The sequence below is a fragment of the Cervus canadensis genome, chromosome 12 (assembly GCF_019320065.1).
Source record: "Cervus canadensis isolate Bull #8, Minnesota chromosome 12, ASM1932006v1, whole genome shotgun sequence".
Lineage (NCBI taxonomy): Eukaryota > Metazoa > Chordata > Mammalia > Artiodactyla > Cervidae > Cervus > Cervus canadensis.
In genome coordinates, this window is record NC_057397.1 from 7,832,857 (window position 1) to 7,860,630 (window position 27,774).

Sequence of the window (27,774 nt, forward strand, 5' to 3'; positions counted from 1 at the left end):
CTTGGTAAAAACAGCAAATACTGAAGCCCACCACCCGCTCCCTATCCACACTTACTGCTGAGTAACGAGAAACCCTGCTATGTGTTCTGCTTTAAATTCATGACGACAGACCTCAAATGGTCACCAGAAACCGCCTGGAAACTCCGCGACGCCTGCCCGCGAAGCTTGGCAACACACAGATTCATATTTTCTTCAGTCAACCTGCCACATCCCTTTCTTACAGAGAAAATGGAAGTCTTTTCTTTAAAGCTCCAGAACCTACAACCCGAAGGGCGCCTGTGCTCACCTACTCACGCCTTCTCCCAGGATGGAAGCCATGCCCGGCTCAGCCAGCAGCGGGCAGCCACCTGGCTCTGATCTAAACACAATTTCCTCTGAAATCTTTGCTCTGTTTTTTGCCTTAGCACCCACACCTAGGAAGTCAAGAAATACTGACTGACTGAAGAGAGAGCCCATGAATGAAAGAATAAAGTCATCAAACTGGGATGTGGATACCTCTGTGTGTGAATGCTGTTTTCCATGTAAGAGTTACAAGCATTGATCATTTATGTTCCTTATACATAGTAGGCATTTAATGATGCCTACTATGATTCAATGGAATGAATCAATGGAAATGAATTACTCAATATCTCACTAAATTAAGTAAAAAGCTTTGATTCTAGAATCACTCTATTTATACTTCAGCTGGCTTCTATACAGCAAAAAATAAGTCTAAATTTTAAAACTTTTTGCATCATAAAGAGTTTTATTACTGAACACAGAAAAATGAAGAGATAAAAACAGTATCTATGTGAGCTAGAGAAACACCACAGTTGTTATGACCGACACATTCACTGGGATCTGTTTATGGTTTGGTGCAGACCTGGAAGCAACCACAGCAGAGCATCAACTGCACGCTGAAGAAAACACAAAATTGCCTTAAGGTTAATTACTAGGACTTTTTTTTTTTCCATTTATTTTTATTAGTTGGAGGCTAATTACTTTACAATATTGTAGTGGTTTTTGCCATACACTGACATGAATCAGCCATGGATTTACATGTGTTCCCCATCCTGATCCCCCCTCCCGCCTACCTCCCCATCCCATCCCTCTGGGTCTTCCCAGTGCACCAGCCCTGACCACTTGTCTCATGCATCCTACCTGGGCTGGTGATCTGTTTCACTCTTGATAGTATACTTGTTTCAATGCTATTCTCTCAGAACATCCCACCCTCACCTCTCCCACAGACTCCAAAAGTCTGTTCTGTACATCTGTGTCTCTTTTTCTGTTTTGCATATAGGGTTATCGTTACAATCTTTCTAAATTCCATATATATGTGTTAGTATACTGTATTGGTCTTTATCTTTCTGGCTTACTTCACGCTGTATAATGGGCTCCAGTTTCATCCATCTCATTAGAACTGATTTAAATCAATTCTTTTTAATGGCTGAGTAATATTCCATGGTGTATATGTACCACAGCTTCCTTATCCATTCCTCTGCTGATGGGCATCTAGGTTGCTTCCATGTCCTGGCTATTATAAACAGTGCTGCGATGAACACTGAGGTGCACGTGTCTCTTTCAGATCTGGTTTCCTCAGTGTGTATGCCCAGGAGTGGGATTGCTGGGTCATATGGCAGTTCTATTTCCAGTTTTTTAAGGCATCTCCACACTGTTCTCCATAGGGGCTGTACTAGTTTGCATTCCCACCAACAGTGTAAGAGGGTTCCCTTTTCTCCACACCCTCTCCAGCATTTATTGCTTGTAGACTTTTGGATAGCAGCCATCCTGACTGGCGTGTAATGGTACCTCATTATGGTTTTGATTTGCATTTCTCTGATAATGAGTGATGTTGAGCATCTTTTCATGTGTTTGTTAGCCATCTGTATATCTTCTTTGGAGAAATCTCTGTTTAGTTTTTTGGCCCATTTTTTGATTGGGTCATTTATTTTTCTGGAATTGTGCTGCAGGAGTTGCTTGTATACAAATAGCCAAAGCAATCTTGAGAAAGAAGAATGGAACTGGAGGAATCAACCTGCCTGACTTCAGGTTCTACTACAAAGCCACAGTCATCAAGACAGTATGGTACTGGCACAAAGACAGAAACATAGATCAATGGAACAAAATAGAAAGCCCAGAGATAAATCCAGATACCTATGGACACCTTATTTTCGTACAAAGGAGGCAAGGAAAAAAGGGAGGCGGGAGGGGGGATCGGGATGGGGAACACATGTAAATCCATGGCTGATTCATGTCAATGTATGGCAAAAACCACTACAGTATTGTAATTAGCCTCCAACTAATAAAAATAAATGAAAAAAAAAAAGTCCTAGTAATTAATCTTAAAGCAGTTTTGTAACCATGTGTTTTCTTCAGCGTGCAGGTGATGCTCTGCTGTGGTTGCTTCCAGGTCTGCACCAAACCATAAACTGAGATCCCATTTAACATGTCGGTCAGAACAACTGTGGTGTTTCTCTAGCTCACAATGGAAAAAAGACAACCTCTTTAACAAGTGGTGCTGGGAAAACTGGTCAACCACCTGTAAAAGAATGAAACTAGAACACTTTCTAACACCATACACAAAAATAAACTCAAAATAACTACTAGGACTTTTAAACGCTATTCAAAGGTGGGAAAGTGTAATCACATGTTTTATTCATTCATCAAAACCATGCTCATATTAGTTGCAAAAAAAAAAAAAACAAAGGGAAAATTACTTCAACCATCTTTATGGAAAACCCCTTTATGTACGAACATGACTTGAAACTTCTGAGAGTTGTTTTTCCTACAGCAACAATCTGCTACTCTTGACTGAGAGCTGTGTGCCCACGGCCTGAGGCTCGTTCACATCTGCGGTGACCTGCATTCTCTGCAAGGTGTGCTGACCCACGGGGAACGAACCGTCTCAGCAGGGCCTCCCCCTCCCCGCTCCCCTCTCCCAGGCTCAGAGGGCGCGCTCTCTGAACCGCTGTGCACATCCCCTGATGCTGCGCTCAGGAAATCTTCTTCAAGACGCAGGGCTTTAACACTCTGTGCTCATTTCTTTACAAAACATTTCCTGACTAACTTTCACTCCTACTAACTCCCGGCAGAATTCATTGCTTTCTTTCGTGAAATAAGTGCAATTTATTGAAGATTTACATGTGTGTGATATATAGTTGCTTCAAGTAAATATACTCATTGCCACGTCAGATAGATTTGTGTATGACTCTCATTTAATTTTCACAGCATCACTGTGAGCAGGACAGTACTATAATCGCCAATTTAGAGCCTTAGAAAGGGCCTAAAAAGACTGACGGTGACAGCAGAGGTACTGCGTATTATTCAGGGGCTGGGTAGTACACTGTTTTAGATACATTATTTGTAGTCTGAATAATGAATAAAGACAGGCTTCGGTCCGATTATATACATGAAGACCAGGAAACTTAATTACTCAAAATCAATGTACCCAAGGTCACACAGCAAGCATCAAAGTTAAAACTCAAAACCCATCCGCTGACCCTCACAACTCAAGCTGCAGTGTGTACCTACACCTTCCTGTGACCTCTGAAAAAGTACAGACGTTCTCCACCAGAAGGAAGATTAATGACCACTGAGGACTACATCGCATCGCCCCGGTAGCCCAGAGTCTAACACAATGGCTTCACACGCATCTCCTACTCCATCTTACCTCTCGCTTTCCATCATGTTCTCCTCTTATACCACGGATTACTACTGTTTACGATCTCCAAATCCAGCAAATTTGCAAGTTTTTTCCAAGCAAAGACCTCTGAAAGTTGTTTATCGTATTAAATTGTTTTCATGTTGATGTCAATTTCCTACTTAAAAAATAGGATGAATTTGGACTTCCTTCTGTGGGCAAGTATTATATTTACATTCATGAGCTTTTTCATCTTATTAAGCACAGGTTTTAATATAAAAACATCTCACATCACTAATAAAAATTTCTGATCCTAAACTACTCCACCATTTATTCCATGTGCCACATCAATGCTTTGGCTACCTCCTTAGACTTTTTTGGTCTTATTTTGGTCTCTTCTGAATGCTTTGTCAGCTACATAAATTTATCACAAAGATCTGAAAGTCCTCAGTAGTGTGTGTAAAGAAGATGGGGCTGAGGGAAGACAAACATGTATACAATCATTACTGCCTGCTGCACATAACCACTTATATGCTACGCCACCTGAGTGATCCCAGGTCGTCAGCTAACTTGGCTCGGCCGTCAAGCACTCCTCCCTGCGTTCTGCCAGTTCAGAGTGGAGAGTCTGCGAACAGAAGGAACTCAAAGGCAGTTCTCAACTAAAACAAACTCTTTGATCTTTCTCTTCCATAAATAAGCTTTAAAAATATATAAAGAATTATGCTATCTTATAAGCCAAATGCCTTTTCAACAACTCACTAAGTCATTTCACATAGCATTTATTAATAATAGGTATCCGTTCAACAAGTGTTTATTTATTGAATGCCTTGAGGTGGTCTAAAGGCAAGCTAAAAATATCATTAGGGAAGAGTGACTGACCGAATAACCATTTCTGCTTCCTATTTGTAAACTCTTATATAGAGAAGATAAACAAAAAAATATGGGTTGAATAGGATTGGGTTGGCCAAAAAGTGCTTCAGTTTTAAAGTAAAATTAAAGGACACATTTTCATTCTCACCAAGAACTTCATTGAAGAGCATATTCACCCTTTTATTTCACAAACTTCTGCTGTTTTTCAAGCAACTTCATAATTCCATCTTCCCAAAACTTTTTATCTTTTTGCACAAAGAACTGTTCCAGGTGCCTCTTACAGTCTTTCAGGGAATTAAAATTTTTTCCAATAAGGGAATTTTGTAAAGACTGAGATAAATGGAAATCAATGAAATGCAATGTCTGGTGAATACCGCAGGTGAATGACAACTTCCCAGCCAAGCTGTAACAGCTTTTGCCTGATCATTAAGAAACACACAGTCTTGTATTACCCTGATGGAAGATGATGCGTTTTCTGTTGACTAATTCTGGTTGTTTTTTGTCCAATGCTGCTTTCAGCTGGTCTAACTGGGAGTAATACTTGTTGGAATTAAATGTTTGGTTTTCTGGAAGAAGCTCATAATAGAAGACTCCCTTCTAATTCCACCACATATAAAACATCACCGTCTTTAGATGAAGACTGGCCTTTAGTGTAGTTGATGATGGTTCATTGCACCTGCCCCACGATCTAGTCCATTCCACATTATCGTACAGTGTCTACTTTTCATCACCCATCACAATTTGTTTTAAAAATGGAACATTTTCATTACATGGAGAGAACTGCACGTGGAAATACGGTCAAGGAGGTTACTTTTGCTTAACTTATGTGGAACCCGAACACAAAGTGATGAACATAACTGAGCTGGTACAACTGACTTTAAATACTTGATTTGGATATTTTAAGTATGCTAGCTAACTCCCATGTGGTATAATATTGATTGCTCTCAAATAATGTCTTGATTTAATCACTATCAACTTCAACTGGTCTACTCGACCATGGAGCATTGTCCAGCCAGAAACCTCTAGCAAGAAACTTCACAAGCCACTTGTGACACGTTCAATCAGCCACAGCACCTTCTCCAGACACTGAACAAATTTTTTTTCTGCATTTCAGTTGCGTTTTTACCTTTCTTGAAATAATAAAGCATAACATGCTGAAAATGTTGCCTTTTTTCTTCCATATTCAATATTAAAATGGCTACACAAAAAGTCACCAACTTGGCTATCTTTTTTTAAATGCATGCTGATATGATAGCTGTCACATAAAATATAACAAAATTTTTTTGAATGAAGTTAAAGACTACTAAGTGCTACTAGAGCCATCTTATGGAAAAAACCAAATGAACCTTTTGGCTAACCCAATATAAGCATGACAGTTTACCTAACAACAACAACAAAACTTTCTGAATCACCAAAAACATACAGGAGTAGAAAAACAGGAAAAAAAAAATGTACATTATTAAACCTACTTAAAGACGTACAGAAAATACATCTTCTAATGAGTCAGACTTAGACGTCTATTTAATTTTAACTTCTTTCTAGAACAGGACAGCTGATAATTCCCACATTGAAAATTTCAGGTTTTAAACTAAAATTTCCCACTTGGAGCTGCTATTTCAAAACGTTTTAACTGGCAGAAAGCTTTACAGCCAAGAAAATACAGTTAACGAGATCATTTCTGATAATTATCTGAATAAAAATGTGTAAAAACTAAAAATTGGAGTAAAACTAACAGAAAGGTTGATCAACAAAAAAATAAGTGTGTCTTGGCCCCTCACACATTTCTGCAGTTTAGGTTCTAAACCATAAAGTTACGTTCTGGACTCAGTGTCTTCAGCTTCCCACTGCAACTCTTCTTGCCAAATAAGCCAGGAGTTCTGTTACATTCAATGTTTTCTAAGAACCACTAGATGGATACACTCATTTTAAATCTTAACATACTTGTAGGAAGAAACAGTGACAACAGACGCAGGCATCTCAGAAGCTCAAAGTGTCAGTGGTGCCAAATGGGTCCCACACAACTTCAGCACTGCTGATGCAAACCTAGTTAATTTAACAACTTCCTGACCGAACGGGGACAGGGCCCTTCAAACTAATGGCCACCACGACTTGCAAAAGGTTGCCAGTCAAATACACTTTTAACAAGTCAGAGAGATAAAGAAGAACAAAATGTTATATGGCAAAGGAAAAACTCAAATTCAAGGCAAAACATACTTTTCGTGCTTTATAATAAGTGATTAGCTTTGGCATCAAAAATTATTTGTTTAGGAATAAAAAATAAAAAATCAGAGCATCTCTGGCAGGGTTAGGAGTCCACACTTCCAGTGCAGGGGCATGAGCTTGACCCCTGGTTAGGCAACTACGATCCCATACGCCATGCCGTGCAGCCAAACAAACTTACTTTTTCAGACTCCTGCTCTACAGCGAATAGGGTTATAACAAGATTGTAGTTTATTTTTAGAGTGTGCTGATTAATATCTTTCAGAATGTTCTAAAATGGGTCAAAACACACAGTGGCTCATTTGTGACATATCTCACTTGTAGTCACATTTAGGACATCTTTAATGTAACCATGTGCATCCACAGACTGATCTCCCACCAGGAAAGCGGCACTCTACGCCCACTGACATGTCGCTTTCCTCACGACTCCACCCAAAATAAGGTGGAGATGAGCAGGTGTGATGAGCAGGGGCTTGGGCAAGGCTTCAAAACAGGAATAATAAAATTACAGTAGTTTATTATAAGCTTTCTTTCTCTTTCATGGGATAGAACTGATACAGAGGAAATCTAAACATAATTCTTTTCTATCTATTCTGATAAAAGAGCCAAAATAATAAAAAAAATAATAATAAAAAAACCAGACCACCTGACCTGCCTCTTGAGAAACCTGTATGCAGGTCAGGAAGCAACAGTTAGAACTGGACATGCAACAACAGACTGGTTCCAAATCAGGAAAGGAGTACGTCAAGGCTGTATATTGTCACCCTGCTTATTTAACTTATATGCAGTGTACATCATGAGAAACGCTGGACTGGATGAAACACAAGCTGGAATCAAGATTGCTGGGAGAAATATCAATAACCTCAGACATGCAGATGACACCACCCTTATGGAAAAAAGTGAAGAAGAACTAAAGAGCCTTTTGATGAAAGTGAAAGAGGAGAGTGAAAAAGTTGGCTTAAAACTCAACATTCAGAAAACTAAGATCATGACATCTGGTCCCATCATTTCATGGCAAATAGATAGGGAAACAATGGAAACAGTGACAGACTTTATCTGTTTGGGCTCCAAAATCACTGGAGATGGTGACTGCAGCCATGATATTAAAAAATGCTTACACCTTCTAAGAAAAGTTATGACCAACCTAGACAGCATATTAAAAAGGAGAGACATTACTTTGCCAACAAAGGTCCATCTAGTCAAGGCTATGGTTTCTCCAGTAGGCATGTGTGGATGTGAGAGTTGGACTATAAAGAAAGCTGAGTGCTGAAGAATTGATGCTTTTGAACTGTGGTGTTGGAGAAGACTCTTGAGAGTCCCTTGGACTGCAAGGAGATCCAACCAGTCCATCCTAAAGGAGATCAGTCCTGAATATTCACTGGAAGGACTGATGTCGAAGCTGAAACTCCAATACTTTGGCCACCTGATATGATGAACTGACTCACTGGAAAAGACGCTGATGCTGGGAAAGATTGAAGGCGGGAGGAGAAGGGGACGACAGAGGATGAGATGGTTGGATGGCATCACTGACTCAATGGACATGAGTTTGAGTAAACTCCAGGATGGAGAGGGAGGCCTGGTGTGCTGCAGTCCATGGGGTCAGAAAGAGTCAGGCACGACTGAGCCAATGAACTGAACTGAAATAAACTGAATTCTTTTAAAACAGAAATAACAAAAAACACTCAGAAGTGTTCGCTATTCCCCAGCGTAGACCCTCAAGATTCCCACACGTGAAGTTCAACAAAATACCAGGTTCATAAAACACGTGCAAGAAAACATGCCCCTGTGAATAAGAGTCAGCACAGGTCACACAACGGTCCCAATTTCCTGTTTGTTACTGACATGTGCCCATGAGCACCCTTGCACATATGCACACAGGTGCATCTTATTTCTTTAGAATGAATCCCCCAAAGTGGAATTATTAGTTCCAATCTTCTGAAACTGCCAGTATGCAACTTAACTTACAAAACTGTCAGTGTCAATGGTGTCACAGACAAATCTGAACCTATTTAAAACTCTTGGTATTCTTGCCAATTCATTAGTTCTGACAAATCATAGCATTTTTCTTTTTCCTTCCCTCTTGGTAATTCTGGCATATCTACCTGGCCCCATGGAGGGTCAGTTAAGCCTGATACATGGGCCGAGTTGAGCAGTAACACCGGCCATCAACATAGGGAAGGGGCATTACTATGACCACACTTCTATTTTCCTTTAAATCACAGGTACTTGGTAGGACATTATAAAAGCATACACGAAACAAAAGAAATTCTCAGGATCTTCCTGACCCAGGGACTGAACCCAGGTCTCCTGCATTGCAGGCAGATTTTTTACCACCTGAGCCACCTGGGACTAGACTAATTATTAGAATGAAAGTGAAAGTTGCTCAGTCATTTCCGACTCTTTGTGATCCCATGGACTACACAGTCCATGGAATTCTCCAGGGCAGAATACTGGAGTGGATAGCCATTCCGGCTCCAGGGAATCTTCCCAACCCAGGGATCGAAACCAGGTCTCCCGCATTGCAGGCGGATTCTTTACCAACTGATTGGTAAAGAATCCGCCTGCGATGCGGGAGATCCCAGTTCCAATACCTGGGTCGGGAAGATCGGCTGGAGAAGGCATAGGCTACCCACTCCAGTCATTCTTGGGCTTCTCTGTGGCTCAGCTGGTAAAGAATCCGCCCACAATGCGGAAGACCTGGGGTCAATCCCTGGGCTGAGAAGATCCCCTGGAGAAGGGAAAGGCTACCCACACTCCAGTATTCTGGCCTGGAGAATTCCATGGGCTGTATTCCATGGGGTCACAAAGAGTCGGACATGACTGAGTGACTTCACTTCAGGCTGAAGAAGAGAAACTCTAGGAATGGATGAAAGCAGAGGGGGATGGTGGGGTGGGAAGGTGTGCACGCAGAGCACATGGGTAGGACGAGGTGTGTCCCATCCCACAGCAAGCTGCACATAACCGGATCGGGACTCACAAGTGATGTGCTGAGTCCTCAAAGCTGGGTCCTGTCTACAGACTGAAATTCCAGGGTGGCAGATAGTAGTGTCTCGTTTCATCAACATAAAGACTCTCTTCGGGAGGTGTTATATACCCCCTGTGAAGAAACTCATGGAGGCACCTGGCATCATGGAGCTGTGACACGTATGACCGGCACGGCACACCTCCAAGATGCCTCATACCCCTCGGACTTTACAGGGACCACTCACCTGAGTCACAGAGACAGCACTGAGACACGTCCCATCAGTAAGGGAAAAGCTGGGATAGGCCGGTGGTTTTGCTAGCTTTTAATCATATACACAGAAGCAATGGCTTCCGAAAGGAAAAACTAGGACAACCTAGTAACAGTGTGAAAGGAACAAAATCGTTGCCGACTTTCAGGTTAGCCTAGAAATTATAAAAAGGAATAACTGAGAGCTATTTAGGCCCGTCTCAGGCTTCCCGTAATCAATGTCACTAAAGTAGTCACAGATGTCTTCAGTGGGTGGATTTCTTTTTCAAAGAAATTACACCAGTGACTCAAATCATCTACAAGAGAGAAGAACAGAAATATGTTGCCTATCTAAACCCATCAGCCTCTTCCTTCCTCACTTTCCTGCTCCAGTTTGTTCAGTCTCTGAGTCCATCAAATCCACTCACTAAATCTGCTTACTACCACACCGTTCTACCTCCCAACTTTCCAACTTCTTGCTTAAATAGCTAAAGAGCCCCCAACTTGCTCGCAGCCTTTTTAAGATCCAATCCACCCCAAGTACTGCCACCACATTAGGGTGGTCTTATTTTTTTTTTTTTTTAATTCTGATCAAGACATTCCTTACTTAAATTCTTTAAATACGCCCAACAATCTGCAGGGTAGAACCCAAAACCTGCTCCTTACACGGTGTGGTCCCAACTCTCTCGCCCATTTCCTTTCAAACCACTTAAGCACAGATTTTAATGTACTGTGTTTTATAAAGTTCATCTCTTCCTCAGCTACAAAGTTCCTCAGACGACGTTTTGCAAGGAAGCCACCTGGATTCGACATCTCCCCTGTGTCAGCACCCCTCCACAGTATGTCATATCACTTGTGCTCGCAAACAGCATAGGACCAAACACAAAGGAACTGTTTACAGGAAGCCCACTAGATGGAGAATTCAGAATTTACGCCACATGTATTTACTGTCTAAGTAACACCTTACAGAAAATTTAGAATTTATGCCACATGTATGTATTATCTACCCTTACGGGTAGTAAGAAAGCTACTTTTAGTTTAAAAACGTCACTTCTGGTTTTACACAAACTGCTACTGAAATTATATGGGAACAGTTGGCTCTGGATAAACATCTGACAGGTTTGTTGATATTCAGGCACGATAATTATACTTGAATTAAAGACAGAGCAAAGGTTGTATCACTTAGGACTTACTGTTTCTACTTAAAATAAGTCTTAAGATTTGCCCAAGTATATAAAAATTCACAACGTAACAAAAACTCCAAATTTCTTACAAGGTTTAAGAATCTCACTGCCATACAGTGACAAATTTATATTCTCTCAAATGTTAGGCTTAATCTAGTTCTAAAATAAAACCATAAAATAAACAGGATTCAAAGAAACAAAGGAAAAAAATGTATTAAAGCACTCTTCTATACCTGTTGATAGAAGAAATTCAAAGTTGGCTTGTCTTCAGTAAACTGGTTTAGAAATCCTTTTGGCAAATAACGAATTCTCAATTCATATCTAAAAAATAATTAACAAAGGAAAACAATTAGAAATAAGTCATTTCTTCTTCATAGTCCAAACAATATTGAGTATGGCACTGCCAGTTACTGAAATATTATTCTAAAAAGAAGTTTAAAAATAGTCTGTAAATATTTCCTTTTGCTGCAAAAAATAAAAAAATAAAATGTGCATGTGAGTGTGCTACAGCCCGAGGTTCCTGCAGGAGACAGAACCTGAGGAGATACCCAGAGGGCGCCCAGAAGTCCCTCCAGCCCCACTGCCCGAGGGCAGCACCACCTTCCGCACCCGGAAGGCAAGCTCTGCCTGCCTGGAGTCACACAGGATGTGTCTGGCTCCTCTCAGGAGACTCCTATCTCTTGGGTTTGCTCACAGCCCTGCCCTGTATAACACACCCCAGTGACTCACCCCATTTTACCCTGAAGGCTGCTGAGTGCTTTCCAGCTCAGGGCTGTGAGGAGTATTGTTGTGAACACTTTTTATAGTCCTCTAAATAAAGCAATTTTGCTCAGGAAGCCAAACCTCAAGAATGACCAAAACAAATTTCACCAGAACGCTCTCTCTGTACCTCATGTATGTGTGTGTCCACCCATATACACTCTCGCAGGCACATATGCATCTCTGCTGGGGGTACACCAGGAACACATCACTGGGTCACAACACGCACACACACTGTCCAGAGCAGACACAAGCTGCAGGGCTGTAGTGGTGCACGCTCCACTTCCACGAGCGGGAGCCCCACGGGGCTCTGGTTCCACATTCCTCATCTCTACTTGGCACTCTAGCCTTTTCATGTTAGTCACCCTAATGTTTACTGCAAGAGCACACACTGGTTTTAATCAGTACTTCCTTGATGAATAACAAGAAGGGGCACTTTCTTGTTTGATAGCCAGCCATTCTGGTTATCTGCTTCAGTGACGTGTCTGTTAAACCTCTTGTCCTTTGTTTCTACTGAGCTGTCTGCCCCCCTCCCCCACCCCACTGATTTGTAGGTGTTCTTTACGAATTTTGGATGTGAGGCCTTTGTTAGACTTAATGAAGATATATCCTCTCCCACTCTATGGCTTGCCTTTCACTATTTTAAAAAACTTATTTTTAAAATCTTCTAATTTTAATGTTATCTTGTGTTTTAATGCAGTCCTATTTATCTATTTTTTTTAGTAAATTCTTTTAGTTTTTTGTTTATAAAATATTTGCTTACACAAAAGTTATACAGGTTTTTTTCTAAAAATTTCATAAATTGATCTTTTAAAATTGTATTAAGCTCATGAGGAAAAGAATCCAAAGGAGCCGATACAATTCTTTTGGATCAGTTAAGGGTGGTTCAACACAAGGTACACATACACAAGTTTTGCTGACATTTTCAAGGGTCTATCTTATTAAAACATACAACTGTCAAACAATAAAGTTCCATTGTACTTTGAATCTCAGAAGGAGTTCAATAACTTTCTGCAGACATTCTCATGGGACAACTGTTAATAGAAGCAGAATAATTTCATTTTGAGTTTAGGATGTAGCAGGCACCTTATAGGCACCATTTCTCTTAATCGACATAATAATCAGAGAACGAGAGCCTAAGTATTCATATTCAGCAGAGTGGGAGAACGACACTCAGCAAGAATAAGCAGTAAGCAGCCAGTTTCCAGGCTGGAAGCTCCAGGATCAACAGGCTGCAGGAGGCTTTGGTATTAACACTGCCCCATTTTAATGATTAAAGAAAAAAAAAAAACAAAAAAAAACCTGGCAGCTTGTTTTGGCCTGCTAAACATTTGGCAGCCTGGCTACCTGTCCAGGCTCTTAACATCATCCCGACAATGATGATGATGATATCAAATAATGTTCAGGGACTACTCAGGATGTCACAGAAATCATGACAAGCATTTTAACCAGATGACCTCTTTTCATCAGCAACGACCCCCAGAAGCAGCAGAAAGAATGCTCTGCATCAAGACCACCTGCGCTGTTCTGGCTCCACCCCTTGTTTGCTGTCTGCCATCACTGCTCTGCACCTCAATTTCCTCACCCGACTCTTTGCAACCCCAAGGACTATACACAGCCCATGGAATTCTCCAGGACACTGGAGTGGGCAGCCGTTCCCTTCTCCAGAGGATCTGCCCAACCCAGGGATCGCACCAGGGTCTCCTGCCTTGCAGGCGGATGGATTCTTTACCAACTGAGCCATCAGGGAAGCCCTCATCAGGACGCTGGGAGAAGTGAAAGGGCTGTCACTGCACACATCACAGCCGTCTCGACGGCTGGTCCACCATATTAGCCATTACTCGACAAATACTTCAGTACCGGTCACCTACAGACACAATTCCAGAGTCTGGGAAGACACTGGTGAATAAAACAGCAGGAAGTACCAGCCTGCAGAAAATTTCTATTTTTGTGGTGGCAGCCAGACAGCAGATACGTTAAGTATCTCTGAGGTGGTAATGTGATAAAGACACAACAAGCAAGGGAAGGGGAGGAAGAGATGATGAAGCAACATTCTGTAACCAGGGAAGCAGGCGGACTCAGGACACCTGAGTAGATCTAAAGGCAGACAGGAAGGAATCAGGGCAGTAACCTGCAGGAAGAGAACAAGTAAACGCCCTGTGGCCAGAGGGAGCCTGGAGGAATGCAGCCGCAGCCCCTGTGAGTAAAAGGGCTTCGGGGAGGCGGGGAAAGAGGCGGCAAGCCACACAGGACCCTGCTCGTCACAATGCGGGGCTCGTCCTGCTGGGAAAGGGGGCCCAGAGGCACTGTGGCCAGAGCAGTAACAGCACAGTCCTGGCGCCCAGCCAGGCAGGGCTGTGAAGAGCAGACAACAGGGCCACAAGGAGGCCGGGAAGGGACTGGTAATAGTGACCAGGTGCCCAGTTCACCCTATCTTCATAGATGGGGGAGAACAGACTTTGAGGACATTCGGTAATAGCCAAGGTCCCACGGCTGTTAACAGGCAGCCCTGGTATTCCACCACAGCAGAAACACCCCTGAAGGCCCAGAGGCAGCATGAACCTAAGAGAAGACACCTATGCTTAGAACAGAGAGGAGTGTATGTAGGTTGGGTCTTGCTTGTGGGGTTGGGCAAGATCTCTAGATTGTGATGGCGTTTTGGTCTCTGCTTCAACCCACTACAATCTCGTATTTCCTCCCTCACAGCCCTACTGGAACTCGGCTCAAGTCTCTGAGTTCAATTCCAGTTCAGTCACCTCGCCCCACTCCTTAAACTCCACACCTGGCGTTCACAGCATCCTGACCCACCTGCGCTGGCATCCTCTCTGCCTTCTCCTCCAGGAAACTCGCCATTTTCCTCACAGTGAAACTTCCGCTACTATTCTGAGAGCCTGGCTCTGTCCTGATAAACATTTCCACGTCTCTGCTCTAGGCCACTCCATGATTTCTGAACAGCAGCTAACTACAACATGCCCCAGATAAAACCATCCTTTCGCTTCTGCTTCTAAGTAATTGTTGTTGTTCAGTCACTTAAGTCGTGTCTGATTCTTTGCAATCCCACGAACTGCAGCACGCCAGGCTTCCCTGTCCTTCACTATCTCCCGGAGTTTGCTCAAACTCAAGTCCATTGAGTCGGTGATGCCATCCAACCATCTCATCCTCTGTCACCTAAGTTAATACATTACCATTAACACTGTCAACACCTAACTTCTTCAGTCTTATCTCCAACTGTGAGCACCAAGATACCCACAAGTTCACCAAGATATCCATTAGTTCACTAATGAACTAATGATGGGGAGGAGTAGGAAATGATTTTGCAAGTTGAGTTGGACGAATATTCAGATAACCCTGATACTCAGCTAGTCAGACTGTGTGTAGTGAAATAAACAAAAGTACAATTTCAGGAAACTACACAGATGACCCTCGGAAACAGTGGGGTGTGGACAACTCTTCTTACACAGACTTCCAATTTTAAAAGCCTACAAGGAAGGATAGAAATAGAAATTCACCATTTGGCAAAAATTACAGTAATAAATACTGCAAAAAAGAATCATCAATGATGTTGAGTGGGCGAAAATACAATGAGAGAGAAACTGCACAGTCTCTGTATCTCCTCAGAAGATATTACTTAATTACAAAGAGGGGGACAAACCACCTTATAGCAGAGAAACCTGGCCACCACCTTAAATCAAATGATCCAAGTTAAAGCCACCAGTAAAATGAATCATATCATCAGCAAAGACTTCCTGATAAAATGCTAAGTGAAAACGACAGCTTGACTGTGGTACTCTTCCCCAAGTGCTTAAGCTCAATATAACCACGGGGGAAAAAACACCAAACAAACCCAAACCGAAGAACACGCAAGACCACCAGCCAGTGTACTTCAAAAGGGCCAAGGTCACGCAGACAAAGACAGCCTGAGGGCCTGCCGCACAGCAGGGAAGACCCGGGGCAACAGGACAGGGAGGTGCACGACGCTCTGATCCGGATCCCAGGCTGGAAGACGGACACCCTGAACCCTCATGACATCTGCGCATCAGTCAATACTATGGTAGCAATGTTAAGGCCCTAGCTTCAATAACTGAACTGTACTTAAGTAAGGTTTTAACATTTAGGGGAGGAGGGCTGAAGGGTACACAGGATTTCTGTGTACTGTTTTTGCAACTTTTTGATAACACACTGAGAATAAAAATAAATTCTCACAAACCTAAGACTGACTGTCCTGTAGCTGTGTTAACAAAATACCCACCAGATCCAGTTTTAACCCAGCCTGGTCAACAAACATCAGTTTTTTTGTGGCCACAGACCGGCCAGAAAGCTGTTCATTCCTGTGCTGGGTCTGGTGCAGAAGTATCCAGGAAGCGTTTAATTAACCAATCAGCAAATTTGGAAGTTCATCCTGTTTTCTTAAAAGGTGTCACTTCCACACTTGTCAGAATGTTCCTCTATTTACTGTCTTACTGATTTAAATATTCTAAAGAACTCTTGTTGAATTCAGTGTCATAATGAAAGACTAGCCTTTCAAATTAAGGTATATGCACAGAAAATGTCATTTCAAGATAAAATAGAAAACCATCAAAATACAATCTAAAGCTTCCTCAGCTATCATTAGTCATTTTCTTTTGTCATCTATGAAAAAAAAATACCTTTCCTCAAAATAAAGGACTTTTTTTCCTCCTGCAAAGGTCTGAAAAAAGAATCATCTCTCTGCAGATCGAGGAGCTGTTCAACGGCCGTGAACAGGAGAATGTGAACCACATCTGATAACAAAGAAAAGGACTTTCTTTTTCACTTGCTCTGCAGAAGCCCCACAGTTCTCTCTCAAAGGCCAACAGAGCCTCCTCTCAGGCCTGACTCTCAAAGCCCGGAATCCCACACCAAAAGGACCAGGCCGTTTTTATCTGATTAACCTGCTTACAACTCAGACCACTCCGTGTAGGTGCTTTCAAAACACCAAAATTTAGCTAGCTGGAATTTAATTATCGAGGTACAAAACTTTAAAGTTTAAATCTGTTTGGGGTAAAGCTCTCAAAACTGCTTGGCACTTTCAGCTACATGATAAACTAGGAAAAGCACTGTATTCGAACTTCTCTGGCTGACTCCAGAGCCTAGCAAACACCACCTACTCAACCGGGATCTCCCAGGACCCAGGGCACAGGTGAGCAGACTGGGAAGGAAGCAGGGTGCATGCAGCGTAGGGGCTGTGGGCTCTGCCGCAAACCTGAGGCCCCGCACCGGCTCCTGCAGGCCCTCACGAGGCTGGAGGCTGGGCACGCTCCCCACAGGAGCCCTGGACTGACCATCTCCTCCTGACCCTGTATTTACATGTCCCATATTGTCTCACCCAACCTCATGTGCTCCCAACAATATTCTTTAATGTTTATTTTGCTTTTTACTTGTATATGATGCTGTATGTCATCCTCTGGTGCTTACTTTTTGTTTTTTAACTGAGGTAAAAATCACATAAAAAGCAACCATTTCAGGGAATTCCCTGGTGGCCCAGTGGTTAGGACTCGGGGCTTTCACTGCCAGGGTCCAGGTTCAATCCCTGGTTGGAAACTAAGATCTCACAAGCCACATGGCATCCCTAACTCGCAGTTCAACAGTATTTAGCTGCATGCACATTGCCCTGGGCCTGCCTTTTGTCTCACACTGTCTCACCTGGCTGTTTCATCCAGTGTTCCAAGTCTCGATGCTTCCCTCATTCTGACTCGCGCAACATTCCACTGCGAATATTCTGTCACTGGCTATTCTATGAACGTCCTCGGGTCTCCAGCCTAGTATAGAAACCCAAGTCTCTCGAGGACAGAACCTGAAGTGGAACAGCAGGATTGAGGCCATGTCATGCGGAGGCTAAGCTGCAGGTAAGATCTTGAATTGTAATAGAGCGCAGCCATGTGCAGCCCTGAGCACACAGCTGTGGTGCCTGATGCTACTCTGCACCCGCTTTCAGGCAACAGTTACTGGTCCTGCTCAGCCATCGGTCAGTGCTGCAGGGACCCCCTCCCCAGGCGCTGTCAGTGAGCCACCTTTATAGTCCAGCTGAGCCAGTGGTCAGGGCTTCAGGGACCCCTCCCCAGCTGACCAGCTGTCAGTGAGTGACTGTTAGCGGTCCCGCTCAGCCTCTGGTTGGTACTACGTGGCCCCTTCCCAGGCGACCAACGGTCAGTGAATGACCTCGAGAGATCTAGCTCAGCCACTGGCCAGTGCTTCAGTGGACCCCTGCCCAGGTGACCAACCGTCAGTGAGCTACCGTTAGTGGTCCCTCAGCCAGTGGCCAGCGCCAGATGGTGAGCTAGGGGGCCCAGAGGACAGGTCAGGGGCTGTGTCCTGCAGGATTCCAGAGCCCTCGTCAAGGACACCCACTGGCTGGGCCCAGGCCTTGCAGTGGCAGCGACCCTCTCCCCCATCCCTGCCTCCGCGACCTGCAGAGCATGTTGTCTGCAGGACCTGCCCCTCCTGAGGGCCCTTTGGGTCCTGGGCACCCGGCTCCCTCAGCGGTAACAGCTGGGCAGAGTCTCGGGGCCTGGCCCTGAGGAGCCAGCTGGGCTCACCTCCTCTTAGCCAAAACTGGACCTCGGAGAGGGAAAGCTGTGCCTGGGGACCTGGCCCTTTCTTTCTTTCTTTTTTTTTCATTTATTTATATTAGTTGGAGGCTAATTACTTTACAATATTGTAGTGGTTTCTGCCATACATTGATATGAATCAGCCCTTTCTTGTCAGAACAGAGAATAACATTCGTTTGGTGGAGATTCACAGGAGCATGTTACCTGGCCATGACCTGACCTTAAGAACAAAGGCTCTGACATCTAGAAACAGCTAGGCCTGCCCCTCCCTCACCTTTCCTAGAAAACGGCTTTGCTGAAAGCTCTGGAAGAGCTTGAGGTTTTAAAGGCTCGAGGCACCCATCTCCTTGCATCGACCTTAATATGCCTTCCTCTGCTCCAAACTCTGACGTTTCAGTTTGTTTGGCTTCACAACGCGTTGGGCACCCAGACTGGCGTTTCAGTATCATCATCAGACCCTTAACCTTTCCCGCTATTAATACTGCTGGACAACTTATTAATACTTTTTGTCAACCAGACAGTGTAGACGGAATCTACTGGTCCAGATTCATACCTCCCTGAGCACTAAGGAAGCGGACAGCGTCTTCCTGTGATTACAGGTCAAACCTGTCTACCCTTTTATGAAAATGCCTTCATGTTCCATGCCCATTTGTTGAGGAATTTACAATCCTTATATCGATCAGCAGAACTCCTGACACCATCTTCGGTCAATTACACGAGTTGCAACTTGTTTCTGCATTTTTCCTTTTGGCCACAGCTCACAACTTGTGAGATCTTAGTTCCCCGACCAGGGATTGAACGCAGACCCTCAGCAGTAAAAGCAGCTAAACCACTGGACCACTGAGGAATTGTCCTTTCTGCACTTTCTAAAAATACATCTTTTGATATACAGAATGCTTTCATCTCATAAAAGGCAAATTTGTTATTCTCGTCTTTTAAGAGTGAACGTTTTCAGGGTATTAAGAAAATCTTCCTGTGCCAAAGACACATTCACTATATGTTTCGTTAAACTTTTTTTAAAAACTTGATCCACCTTAGGTGGATTTCTGTGTATTTTTCAAGGTAGGATCTAATTCTGCTATTCCTCTTCCTATGAGGACAGCCATGTATGAAACCAGCCCTTCCCTTCCCCGATGACATGTCATGACAACTCTGTAGGGCCACCCTGCCTGAGACAGTTACTACCAAATGTGTGCTGTAGGTGCTTACAGAGGTATTTGAAGAACTGAAGACTCAATAAAATAAGCTTAGATCTCAGGTTTATTTAACAATATGAATAGATGCTATAGCAGACAGTGTGAAAAAGAAAAATCTATGCTCAAAAACCTCATAAGAGTAGAAACGAATATCATTATTCTGATGAGTCCTGGCACTTTGGTTTCAGTGTTCACATCCTACTCAGAACTAAAGCCAGAGCTGCAGCTGCCCTCACAGACTGAGAGAGATCTCCGTGTTCTGTTTCCTGTAGTCACACACCTAACACAGGCAGGGAGAAGAAAGAGCTGGTGCCTGAAGCCAGTTTCCACTCTGCCACCCATTTAAGCTGTGTGACCATGGGCAGGTTATCAAGCCTCTCACACAATGTCTGACACCCAATAAGCAGCATGCTAATATGAGAAGACTGTTACTAAGTAATACTATTTGGTTCCTAGTTGATAATTTCATTATAACTGATTCAACTTCCACTTAAACTGTATTTTACTGGGTGCCTCTTTATCCCAGGCATGACCAGAACCCAGCAGGAGAGCAGTGAGTACCATGGCGGCCCTGAGGAGAAGGGCTGTCCCTGGCAGGCAGAGGCTGGAGACGGCCCCGGGGAGGAGCTGACGGTGGCACACCCACCCTAACGAGGGGGGGGCCAGCCGTGCCAGCAACAGCAGGGGAGCACATACGGCAGTTGAGCATCGAGTTCAAAGGCACTAGGGACAACCCGCTTGGCATGTTCACAAGCCAGTGTGGCCAAGGTTGAGCACGTGAAAAGTTGGAAAAGATAAAGGCAAGAGAGAAATGAGACAAGAGCTATTCTGTTCAACAAGGCAGGCAACAGAGAAGAGACCATCAAATGAGATCCCAACCTGAGTACCTAAGAAAACTGCAACTTCAAAGAGACCACAGCTGCTCCAGTGAAGGCAGGGGAGCAGGAGGTGGAGAAAAGACCAAGAGGTAACCACAAACTTGCAGTGAGCTCCAGGTGAGTGGGGCCGGGGCAGGGGGTGGGGGTGGGGGGCTCCTGGAAGTTTCTGAGCAGGAATGGTTCACACATTTCTTTGGATGTTTACATTTTAAAAGATTTGTTCACAAATTCTGTGAGCTCAACCTTAGAACGTAACTCGGTATAGCTGCTTCTCGCTCCTCCAAGTACTACTCTCCTGGTCCATCATCTTCTGTGACTTTTTCCTGGGTTATTGCAGTAACCTGTCCATTGGTTTCCTGAGTTTATCCAAGTAAAGTGTGAATTTAATGCCAAAGGCACAGGTCTAGGAAGGCTAGGACGAGGTCAGTGGAGCAGCCCCAAATATCAAGGTCAGCAGGAGAAGACAGTGATGGTCAGTGAAGCAGGAGAAAAACCTTCATCATAAGAGAGACTGGTATCCAGGAGGCTGAGTGAAGAAAACATGCTTGGTATCCACACGGGCTTGGTTCCAGAACCCCACAGACACCAAGATCCCGAAATGCTTGTGTAAAATGGTACAGTCTGTGCATGAAAGCTGCACAACTTTGCACAAACTCTCATACACTGAGAGCATCAGTTTATTTACAATGCAATATACAATGTAAATGCTATGTAACCAGTTGCTGGCACAGCAAGTTCAACTTTTGCTTTTTGGAACTCTCTGGAATCCACCCTCCCCCGCCCCTGCCACACCCAGAATTCTGGATCTGTAGTTGGTTGAAGCCTGGCTCCCCAGCTGCAGAACCAGGGAACCCACAGACCCCGAGGCGCAGCTGTGCTTAGACAGAAGTAAGTGACTGTTTATAGCCAGCAGGTTCTGCAAAGGGCAGACTGGACGGTGAAGGGTCAGAGCCCATCAAAGCCAGGCCATCAGGAGGCTGGGCCTTTTCCTTTGAACCATAAACTACTTAGAAACATGTTTTAAGTTGCTTAATATACAGTTATGTGCAGGATCCTGTATTTCTACATTAGAGAAAACAGTTCAATACATAACTTAAAAACTACTGTTTACTTACTGTTGTTTGTGTTCTTCCCTTTAATTATTAGAAAGGTAAGTCTTATTCCTTTAAGACTAGTTCTGCTTTATATATTTTGAGGAATTTATAAGTTAAACAGCTACATCTATTTCTATACTTATTAAATTCTTGGTGAAATGAACCTTTTACTGTTATGTGGTTGCCCTCTACATCTGTAATAAAGCTTGTTTGCCTGAAAATTTATTTCACAGGGTGTTAGCTGCACAATACTGATCTTTTTTTTCCTGGTTATTATTTGCCTGGTATATTTATACTCAAGTTTTATGTGAGTTTTTCAAATTGAAAGTCAGAACTCACTAGAAGGCAGGAAAATTCTTTTCACTATTCATTTATTAATTTATTTTACTAACCTAGAACAAAACAGAACATTGAAGAGAAAACCTTTAGACCTTAGTGTAAATAATAACGCTGAGTAGTTTGGTAAAATGTGTAGATTCAGGACATATAAACAGCTCTGAGATACACATACTGGTATATATGTGTGCTAGATCTCACGGTAAAATACATTATTTCCTGCAAGTAAAAGAGAAATGTTTGAAGGTCACTGTTTTGGATACATCCTGTGAACAGTAGATAGCCTGATGCTATGTATTAATCCACTCTAGTAACCTCTGACAATCATTCACTGTTAGCATCTGTGCATCTCACTTGTGATTTCTATTCATCTTGCTTCCCCACGCTTCTTCTGTTTCTTTCCTTCTTTTTGATCCCTACATTTCTCTAATATCTACTTGCCCAATAACCATTTAACTTGTACTTCTAATGTTGGAGCTGGTTACCCTCATATTTAGCTGACAAAGTTTTATTCTATAGCCCCTGTTCCAACCTGCACTGAGCTCTACTTTTTTTAGTATAAAAAAAATCTGTTATCATTAGTTTTCTTTCATGAAGCCAATGCTCACTGATATCTGTTCTTGAGGTAATTGAACCATGCAAACAAATATAGGCTGCCAGTTACATTTTCTTACCACTTCGAACATATTATACCACCATTTTCTCGGCATCAGTGATGCTGTGAGAAGTCTAATTTTTCTCTGCTTGTTTTTAACATCCTTTCATTTTCTTCTGTACAACACTATTTTGCTATAATCTGCCAAAGTATGCATTTAGATTTACCCAATTTGAGATTTTTCTGTTAATCCTACATTTAAGGACTCATGTCACTAGAAAGTTCTCTGCTATTTTCCCTTCAGATTATTTCCTCTTCCTCATTCTTTTTATTCTCTTATTCAGAGTTCCTGTTAGAAAAGGGCTGACCTTCTCATTCTTCATGTTACATAAATCTGTTTTCATAATTTCCATCTGTTCATCTGTGTGCTATGTTTTGGGCAAATTTTCTCAGATCCATCTTCCTGTTTACTGATTTTTCAGCTATGTCTAATCTGCTGCTTTATCTATCCAATGACTTCCAGAACTTTTGTTTTGTTCTTTTTCAAGTCTGCTTGATTATTTTAACAGCCTCCTATTCCCACTAACGTGTTAGAACAGTCTGCATTAACCCTCACGCTCCTGAAGATACCACACATGTATCACCTGTATCTCTGATTACATTTTCCTCTTTCATCACCTCTACCGGCAATCCACACACCTTCACTCATCTCATAAGCCCAGCTGCACTGTTCTGAAGATCACATTATTCCCATTGAGATGGGCATGTTGATTTAAAAACCCATATGGTGAAGTCGGATAAAATCCAAATAGAAACTGTGCCACAAACTATGTGAATGCAACTTAAACCCATTTAGTTGTGCCTCTGTCTTCATCTACAAAATGAGGATAACAAGTCATTACCTCCTAGGGTTTGGGTAAAGGAAATACAGAGTTTACGAATTATAAACAGCATATAGCTGGCACAGTGCCTGGCTCCTAACAGCCACTCGATGATGACAACACATCACTGACATCATCTTCACCCCTCATTTGAGGAGGGTCGGTCACATTTTCCTTACTTATGACGATCCAGGCCCCACTAAACAAAACAGTGCCTACATCCTTATTACTAAGGTTAAATAAGTTGGCTTAAAAGAATGAAAACAAAGCTTATATACCCCGGGATCTGCATTCAACAACTTACTGAGCACTAAGACTACTGCTATAATGAATGCTGCCTCTGAGATGTCTACATAAATTCAGAAGGTTAACAGAATTGTTTTAATTAAAAATACCTAGATATATTTTCAGGTAACTTTTAGATATTCTTAGTTTTTAAACACTTATTTAATTAACTGACCAAATGGATGGAAGTCAAATCTTTTTCAGCCATTGTTGAAAAGCAACCAAACTATATTCTTACAGACTATTTTGTTAGGTCACTTCTAGCTACTTGACAAATTTGAAAATTATATTTCTCTGATAAGCTGTAATTGAGACAGTATTTTTATTCAACTAAAGATTTACTCACCTAAACATGTTTGTTTTTCTTTTTAAATGTCTAATCTATTTAGATCCTTGAACTGAAAGTTACTGACATTTGAATGCCTTTTTTACGCTACAATCATCTTTATTTCTGCAGCATTATCTATAAAAACAGGGGCTCCTGTGGAAGAGCTCCCTTATACTTCTCTCAAATGTTAAGTGTTTTAGGTGTACAATTTCCTACAAACACCATGGTTTACTTAAAAGTGAAAAAAAATTATTAGGAGAGAATCAGGGAAAGGACAATTATAGGGACTTCTTTTATCTCACCTCAAATGATTTTAGTTTCATGAAAGTCAGTATGACTTCACTGAGATGACTTTCCAGCATCAATGCTGTGTGTGAACATCACACAGACACCGACCCTTCAGGTGAGCTGCAATCACTGGGCATGACAGAGTGAGCTCTGTAGCACATTAATACGGTCATCAGGTGTGTGGTGTGGTCTCCAGGCACGCAAGGAGGCCAGCAGCACAGGAAGTAAAAGCACTAGGACTCGGAAGTGCTCAGAGCAGAGGCTGGACAGAGCAGCACTGGCAAGAGCAGGGTGAGGAGCAAAAGACCGTCACAAAAGAATGAAAGCAATCAGACGGCTCAAGCAAGTCCACGTCAGGGGTGCCCGAAGACGGGCTACACCCAAGTGCAGCATAGAGTGCTGGTTAACAATTACCGGCCACCTCTATGTGTACAGGAGTCCCAGTGACCATCAGTGAGAAAATTAAACATAGATAATCAACCTCTCGTGTGTGTTTCTAATATGCAAAACAAATCATGTCCGAGTCACCCCAAAGTAGGTTTGTAATCTTACTTCCACTCCTCTGGTGGGTGGGCAAGTTCATACTTCTCCCTCACATTGGAGACACCCATATCCAAATGGAGCCAGTGAACCTCCTCTGACCGCAGGTGACTCAGGCGAAATCCATAGCAGGCCACGTGCTTTACTTTGTGACTGTCCACTATCTTCTGAATGATGCCCTAAAACATACCCCCCACAGAAATGACTGTTATAAACAAAAACTGCATGCTAGAAAATAATGCAACGTTCATTTCTTTCAGTTAATCATCAGAAATCTTTGGTAAAAAGAGTATCAATTTAAATAAATCACTTAATTTTACTTAGGAATCTTTTTTCACAAACAGTATTTTTATGAACAAAGAAAAATGTTTTTAAAACCACAAGAAGAGGCACTGCCCCTTTCTTTACTGATTTCTGCAGCTCCACCACTGCATCACCCCAACTCATCCACACACATGGGCCACCCCTTGGGGGGCTTCCTAAGAATGAGACCTGGGGAGGGTTATACTTTCCAAACCAACAGTATTGCTGAGAACAAGCTGCAACCTTAGTATGATTACACATTTAGGAATACATAATTAAAGTCATGTTTCTGATAATATTGATGACATATAAGAAGCTACCTCAAGTTGGGCCTAACCATCTGCTCTCTGCTGGTTAATACACAGCAATCCACAATAGCCCCCAATCTAATGCTTCCAACATGTGTGTCCATGAGTTCAGAGGAGATGAGGGCAACCTCTGAAGGAGGGCATCAGGGAAGGCCCCCTAGAGAAGGTGGCATTTACCCCGAGCTATGGCAAGGTGCCCTCAGGGGTGTGGCAGTCGTGTGCACACGTCTGTAAGTGGGCAGCACACATGGGGAGACCCACTTGGGAACACGAAGGAAACCACATGCCGTCCTTCCAGGAGGGCGTGTGAATCACAGCCCACCACACTCTTCTCAACCTTTTAGGCCATTAATAAGTTTTCTTAAATAATGCAGATATTAACATGAAAATGTCTATTAAAAATCAGTACTGTCTACTAGAGAAAGCACTGGTTTCTAACAATTAGTAATTAACTGAAGTTATCATATAACTTACAATGTAAAAGTTCTGCACACACTAGTATTTCTTTTCTGTGACACAATGCTGTTGGTAAAACAATGAAGGGTGTTCCCAACCCTACCCCAAAGAAGAGGTAAACAATAATGTGTACTGTATACAGAACTGTCAGGGACCCAGTGCGTCCACACCACAGGCAGGGTATGTGCTGTGCTCCTGCACCTGTCAACCACCCTCAGGGACTCCTCAGTCCCCAGAACGAGGCTGTGTATGCAGCCCAGGAGTGGTGGGGGCAAGACGGAGACGGGGCACATGTGGCACCACAGAGAAAGGACCCGGCTGGAAGAGCCATCAGCAGCTTTCAGAAGAAGATGAACTCTCACTGGATCTACAGCCTACAGAACTCAGGCAGGGGGACTGAACGTGAAAATCACGTCTCTTTGGACGCTTTGCGACTCCATGGACTATACATTCCAAGGAATTCTCCAGGCCAGAATACTGGAGTGGGCAGCCTATCCCTTCTCCAGGGGATCTTCCCAACCCAGGGATCGAACCCAGGTCTCCCACATTGCAGGTGGATTCTTTACCAGCTGAGCCATAAGGGTAACCCAAGAATACAGGAGTGGGTAGCCTATCCCTTCTCCAGGGGATATTCCAACCCAGGGATCAAACCCAGGTCTCCTGCACTGTGGGTGAATTCTTTACCAGTTGAGCTATGAGGGAAGGGGGACTGGGATGAGCATAAAGCGTCCCTCTGCCTTCTGGATTCAGGGCTGCTGTGATCGACGGTGCAGGCCGAGCACTACCAGAGGGCGTCCTGTGGGGTGCTGGGGGAACTGGGAGGACAGAACCCAGATCCAGCCCCGAGCTCGCCTGCAAACCTGTGCTCTGGGGTGTGAACTCTGCCTACAGGAAGGGACATCTTTTTCTGCTAATTCTCTGAAAGGCGACTTGTGCAGCTTCTCCTTGACAACATCCAAATCCCTGGGCTGCAAAGGACAGGAGCTGGCGCCTCTTTCAAGCTCCCACAAAAGCGCCTTTGTCTCCTGCTGCCGCTCTGCCAGCTCACTACCGAGAGCACAGACTCTCGTCACCCGGCCGTCCCCCTCGACTCCACATCCCCCAGCAGCAACGGCTCCAGAGCAGCCCAGCTCCTGTGAGGACTCCACACCACCCCTGCGCCTCTCGTCCTGCTGCAGTGCTCCTGGTCAGGCGATCCCTCCACGCCCAGACGCAGGGAGCAAGGCAGGGTGCCAGCCATTCCCTACACTCGTGCTTGCCATCAGCACCCCAGGAGGAACCCCACCTTCTCTGGGACCTCTCTCACAGGTTACCCTCATGTCTCTGACTCGTGGGCACACACTGGAGCCCACCTGCAGGGAAGCGATGTAAATTACGGGGATTTGGTCCAAAAAATGTGGTGCTGACCAGGGGGGAAAGTAGGTTCCTAGTCTTGAGGTCTTAATGGAACAGACAGTATTTCCGTCAGTTCGCTCCATCACACTGCCAGAAGACACCAGAATAATATCAAGTCTGGGTTTGTGTGACCAGAGTCCCCAAACTGTAGGATCTGGTACCTAAACCTGATCCTACAGTTAGCAATTTCACTGTCCACTTAAAAAAAACAATAAACACAGACATTTCCTTTTATTTCGCTTTTTGCTTTCCCATTATGCTTCCATATTGATTTCGGTTCTAATTCACATTCTCCAGGACTCTGAGAAATGTCACTTCTCATTCCACAGGGACAGCAGCCAAGACTGTGAGTATAGGAGGCACTTAAATACTTGATGCTGAATGCACGTAAGTCCTCAGTAACAAGCAATTCTGAGAGCCAACTATTCGGTCTGGATAACTGAACAAATAACTTGAGAACTA

General features: G+C 43.4%; 1 protein-coding gene across 22 annotated transcripts in view; it reads right to left on the bottom strand.

Moving 5' to 3' along the window:
• The window catches only part of PTK2 (protein tyrosine kinase 2), a 206,076-nt gene that overhangs the window by 104,988 nt on the left and 73,314 nt on the right, over positions 1-27,774 (bottom strand). For 20 of the 22 annotated variants that reach the window (XM_043483576.1, XM_043483573.1, XM_043483570.1 and 17 more), the window contains 2 exons: positions 24,863-25,029; positions 11,338-11,425 (listed from right to left, as the gene is read on the bottom strand). In XM_043483576.1, the coding sequence (XP_043339511.1) occupies positions 11,338-11,425; positions 24,863-25,029 (255 nt within the window). The remainder of the gene's footprint in view (positions 1-11,337; positions 11,426-24,862; positions 25,030-27,774) is intronic. The other 2 variants (XM_043483577.1, XM_043483575.1) reach the window with 1 other exon arrangement.